Source organism: Lactuca virosa, chromosome 5 (genome assembly GCF_052849685.1).
Source record: "Lactuca virosa cultivar CGN04683 chromosome 5, Lactuca_virosa_CGN04683_v6, whole genome shotgun sequence".
Lineage (NCBI taxonomy): Eukaryota > Viridiplantae > Streptophyta > Magnoliopsida > Asterales > Asteraceae > Lactuca > Lactuca virosa.
Window position 1 is genome coordinate 44,189,976 of NC_136430.1, and position 5,373 is coordinate 44,195,348.

Below are 5,373 nucleotides of genomic sequence, written 5' to 3' on the forward strand. Positions count from 1 at the left end.
AGGAATATGATATAAATACATTAATTAAAGAGAAAGAAACTCACAAAACAAAAAGTGCATAGACTAGAGATCTTTATATCACTTTCAGCGTCCCCTGTCCTTGATTTTAGAAGGCGGTTTTTAATTTATTAGTCATATCAATTACGAAGCGATAGAGACACACCATCTGATGCTGATCTTTATCTTATGCATATCCACTTTATAACTCCATGTTGGTCTTATTCTCTTTTTTCTTTTTATTTCCATCAAAACCTTTTCATTTTGCAACAGGGGTCATACATATTAAACAAAAACAAAAATGCAACATATTCATAATTCTTCATTTCAGGAGGGGCATTTTCGTCTTTCTTACTCAAACAACAACACCCATACAAATATAACCCACGGGCTGAAAACAACATACACTTTCTAACAGGAAATGACTAAAACAAGCCTTTTCTGGAGAAACAAAGCAAAGAAAAAAGAGGGGTATTTTTGGAATATGGCCTAATCAATAATAATTCATACCATGTTTGGCCTTTGTGGTAGCAAGAGATTGTAGAACTTATTGTGCAAGAAGAAATGTTTGCCCTTGCTGTCAACCGCTTTCTTCCATCCACACCAGCCACCATTCACTATTTTCTTTATATCATCACTTCCCGTGTAATGAGGATCAAGTATCAAAAATGCACAATCTCCACTTGCTTCATTATAATCCACTCCCAAAAGGGTATACGCAAGAACCCCGCCACCTGGCACATACGAATGCCATGTTGTAATTTTCACAAAGAAACAAATGAAATGTTATAATACACAAAGTATGTTGCTAGTATTTCTTGACTCACCTATCATGATGGGTGTTCCTTGGGTCTCAAAATGCATAGCTAGTTCTCTACATTTTTCGGGTAATTCGTCTCCAGATCTGACATTTATGACCTTGCAGCTTACCTGTTAAAAATATAATAATTTAATCACTACCGAAAATAGCAGAGTGGCTAAATCAGTTATAACTTACACCGAGTAATTTGTCCAAAACAAAGCTTAGTTCAATGGCACCAATCCAGTCACGTGACCCGATAAATGAAGCGTCTTTATCTCCAATTTCCACAAGTGACTCTTGTATTTCACTGAAAACAAAGCTTTTCTTATATTAATAACTTAAATAGAATATGATTATTTCAGCTTTGGTTAAAAAGATACAAGTAATACATACCGGTGTGAAGGAACATGAATAGCTGTGTATTGTTGGATTTTAAACCATGAAACTATGGTCTGTAAAGAGCGATAAGCACAACCCCACCCCTGGTATACTAATTTAAAAAAAAAATGATTAGAAAAAGAGATTCTTTTTTTTTTTTTTTGCTTTTCTGACAAAAGCTTGTAAATTATTCTCCAAATCTGAATGGTTGGTTTAAAAGAAGTAATTCACCGAGTCATCAAAGCCATCTTGAAGGTAATGATAGTACTCATAAGAGCCTTGAACCAGAGATACAACTCCACCATGAACTGCAACATAGCATTATATGTAAAATTACCTAATTACCCCTAACTTTCAAAACCCCACATCCATAAGGGTTTGTGAAACTACTTACCTCCACTACTTGGGATCCCAATGTGCACATCCTTAAGCAGAGGAGTTCCTGATTTAGCAACAATATGTTAGCAAGGTCCAGATGTTGTTTCTTTTTAACCTAACAAACTTAATAAGGACATGAGGCTTTCCACATTAAGTGTTTCTTTTTGACTTAAAAAAGAATATTATCACATAGGATATATATATATATATATATATATATATATATATATATATATATATGTATACCTTTCCGCAAGATGTTGCCACTTGCACCTTCTTTTGCAGTCAACAAGTCAATGGCACTTGCAATTCTCAAAAGAGGACGATCTAAAGGTAATCCCAGCCTCATATGAAGACATTTTCTGATTTCAACTGAAGAGAAAAAGGCCATATGTCAAGTTTATACAAACAAACCCACCTCCATTTTATGTATTAAAAAAAACAAAAACCTTTTAAATCATTAATCATCAAGCAAATATTTTCTCTACCTTGCTTCATTTCTGTTTCGCCATAAAGTGAATCATAAATGGCAGTTATTGGATGCAGGAATCCTGGAGGAATGAAGTGATGTGGATGTAGCTATATAAAGCAATCAAGTTTGCAATAAGTAAGAAAGCAGGAAAAGTTTTAAAAAATGAAAAAAAATAATATTTTAAAGGTCATTTTTTAACCTTTGGGTGCTGAGATAATAGATTGGGTAAGGTCATGTTCTTCATAGTATGTAACTGGTCAACTAACCCAGGAATAATTAATTTTGAAATTGCATCCATCAGAAGAAGATCCTTTGTTGCATAACAGATAACTTTTACTTTATACTCAACAACCAGAAGCTTGGCTTCACCTACAACTCCCAAAAGAAACTTAACACTTTACTAATGAAGCAAAGATAATAAACTCTGTATTCTGTCCTGATGGCTGATATAAAAAATAATAAAAAAATCCAATCAATACCTGGAATATATTCAGCACAAGGGGCAGGAGGTTTTACAGAGGGTCCTGATGTAGCAAGAAACAAGCTTACTTGGATTTTATCTGCATTCTAAGTAAAGAAACTATCACAAAGATGAAAATCAAGAAATTAAATTGAAAAAATATGTGAAAGCAAATAACTGTATTTGATATGAAATTACCTCCACTGAAGGAGATTTGTGTTTCCTATCTTCAAAACAAAAGTGTGAGCACAATAAAGACTTTGTATTAGATTTTTGAGAGGTATCCTCAAGATCATAATCCCTGTTCTGAATAATTATAGGCTGTAATGCTTCAGTCATGGATTCATCGACTGTTTCTAGCACGTATGTAGTTTTAGGGTCTCTAAATTTGGCTGCAACAGCCTCAGTTGCACGCTTTAGCATGTTTTCTGCATCTGAATGAAAATTTGAGAATATTTCATGTTGCTTTTCTAAAAACAAACATGCATAAGAAAATGGCGTACCTTTTGGATCCTTTACAGAATAATACACTGGCAACTTGATTGGAAGTTCACAGTGCAGTATACAACCTCTCTCCCAAACATACTTCTCCGGATGATCTTCAAACACAATGGAAGTTACCGGTTCAACTACAGAGTTCGATACAAAAAACCGAATGTCTCCAGAGCTTGGATCCACTACAGCTCCAACTAAACTACGATTCTCCAACTGTGAAAGGGCCTTCCTCATTTTACCTGAGGCATCTATAGCATCCCGGGCAGACCCTTCCACATTTGGGTTGCTGGTACTAACAATCAGAGATCCGATTACCTCGAATCCCCTTGGTAACAATGCCCGCATATCATCTACACACGAATATTCCAACAAAAATCAATTTGAATTACGGATATGAGGGAGAAGTGTGTGATTCTTATGATAGTAATTGACGTTCCATTATATCTATCAATGATATTTCCGTGTATAGAGTTGGAATTTATCAAATTGGCGGTGAAGCTAGGGTTTTACCTGATTCTTTGGAAAAATCCGGGGATAGGGGATCGGAAGTAAGGGTGTTGATGCATCTGAAGGTTGAGACGATGGTGAACGTAGGAAGAAACGGGGAACCAATCAGCCATTGTATTCCTGATTCGGATTTTGTGATCAGCAGAAGTTTGCGACATAGAATCCGTATAGTGGTTTTGTTCTCGTTTGAATCATCGGCCATGGCGATATAGAGAACAACAGTTTCTGCAGGAATTTGACTATGTGGACTTTGCGTCCTGTCTATTCATTTATATTAGGGTTTTATCAACCTCACAGTAAACCAATGTTATTAAAAAATAATTAATTTTTATTTTCGTTTAACAAAATATTATCGTTATCTACTACTCTTCTAGCCATAGTTATATTACGCATTCATATCTCTAATCTCTAATCTCTATCTCTAATCTCTAATATCTAATAGTATATATTAAAACAGAAACTTTGTGACATCGCGTTAAACAATATGGGCTCTTGTTGTATTTCAATCTTATGTTTTTCACTCTTAGATTAAATTGCTGACATCATCTTCCCCAAATGAAATGTGACATCATGTTAAACAATATGGGCTTTTGTTGTATTTCAATCTTATGTTTTTCACTCTTAAATCAAATTGCTGACATCATCTTCCTCAAATGAAATGTATTTAATTCCAATAAAAACTTTCCAATTATCAGACAAAATTAACTTACATCCGTTAAAATTAAATGTATTTAACTTCAATAAAAACTTCCCATATTTTAAATCTTTAATTTCCGGTTATAAAGGTTTTAATATATATTAAAACAGAACCCTTATGACATTATCTTAAACAATTTGGGTCATAGTTGTATTTCGATCTTGTGTTTTCCACCCTTAGATCAAATTGCTAACATCATCGTCCCCAGATGGAATGTATTTAATTCCAATAAAAGTTTTCCAATTGTCAAACAAAATTAACTTACATCCGTTGAAATTGAATGTATTTAATTTCAATAAAAGTTTCCCATATTTTAAATATTGAATTTCCGGTTATAAATGTTTTAATACGGTCAATTTTAAAACCATATTACTAAAAATCATTTTAATTAAGACATTAAATATCAATCATTAATATAAATTCGTTTATATTAGTAAACCATTAATATAAAATCTATTTTTATTAGGAAACCATTAATACCAAAAAATCAGATTCAAATTATCACATACATATACGATTCATCATTGAATCTACGGCTCACACTTAGGCCCCGTTTGATAGTTGCCGACTGAGAAAGTGCTGATTGAGAAATGTCTGTCTAAGTAAGAAATTTTGACTGAGTAAGAAATTTTGACTGAGTAAGAAATCATGTTGTTTGATTGAACACAAAAAGCCCTTCAACTTGCTGGTAAACACCATTGCTTCTACAATGGAGACCCAAGTTCTATTCTCGTAACCTTCCTTAGCTGCGAATTTTTATCCAAGCCAATGGTACTATTGGAAAGCCTTGCTTTCTTTCTCAGTTAGCCGTCTCCCAACTTCTTTCTCGGTCAGACCTTGCTTTCCGAGTCAGATGCCAAGATTTTGTTTATCAAACACCTTTCGTCTGACCGAGTTAGACAAAAATGTCTGACCTGACTCGGTCAGATGCATATCAAACAGGCCTTATTTTCAATCGTTGTCTTTTTTCAAACATTCTCCTACAACATCATTATTATTGCTTATAACTACCATCATCATTCTTTACTTCAAACCTTCGATGTTGTATACTAGATGGTCAGTACCTTCTTTTGCTTTTTATATTTTTTTCGATTATTTTTTTGTTCCTGTATCAAATATATGTATTCATATATTTCGATTTTCTTTGTCACAAATTACATGAAATCAGTTAACTACTTTTCTAAAAC

The 5,373-nt window shown here is 33.6% G+C and overlaps 1 protein-coding gene across 2 annotated transcripts; it reads right to left on the reverse strand.

Moving 5' to 3' along the window:
* Positions 1 to 282: 282 nt before the first annotated feature.
* On the reverse strand, positions 283 to 3,749 carry LOC145115910 (Peptidase C78, ubiquitin fold modifier-specific peptidase 1/ 2). Of its 2 annotated transcripts, none has more exons than XM_079052267.1 (13): positions 3,493 to 3,749; positions 2,991 to 3,332; positions 2,686 to 2,915; positions 2,507 to 2,594; positions 2,227 to 2,396; positions 2,044 to 2,134; positions 1,802 to 1,927; positions 1,572 to 1,619; positions 1,409 to 1,485; positions 1,193 to 1,281; positions 995 to 1,106; positions 825 to 927; positions 283 to 731 (listed from the first exon to the last, which is right to left on the reverse strand). In XM_079052267.1, exons 1-13 carry the CDS (start codon positions 3,689 to 3,691, stop codon positions 502 to 504), a joined length of 1,905 nt encoding a protein of 634 aa, XP_078908393.1. In that variant the 5' UTR covers positions 3,692 to 3,749; the 3' UTR covers positions 283 to 501. The 2 variants fall into 2 exon arrangements, with proteins under 2 accessions (XP_078908393.1, XP_078908392.1); XM_079052266.1 differs by having other exon boundaries at positions 2,686 to 2,921.
* Between the last annotated feature and the right edge of the window lie 1,624 nt (positions 3,750 to 5,373).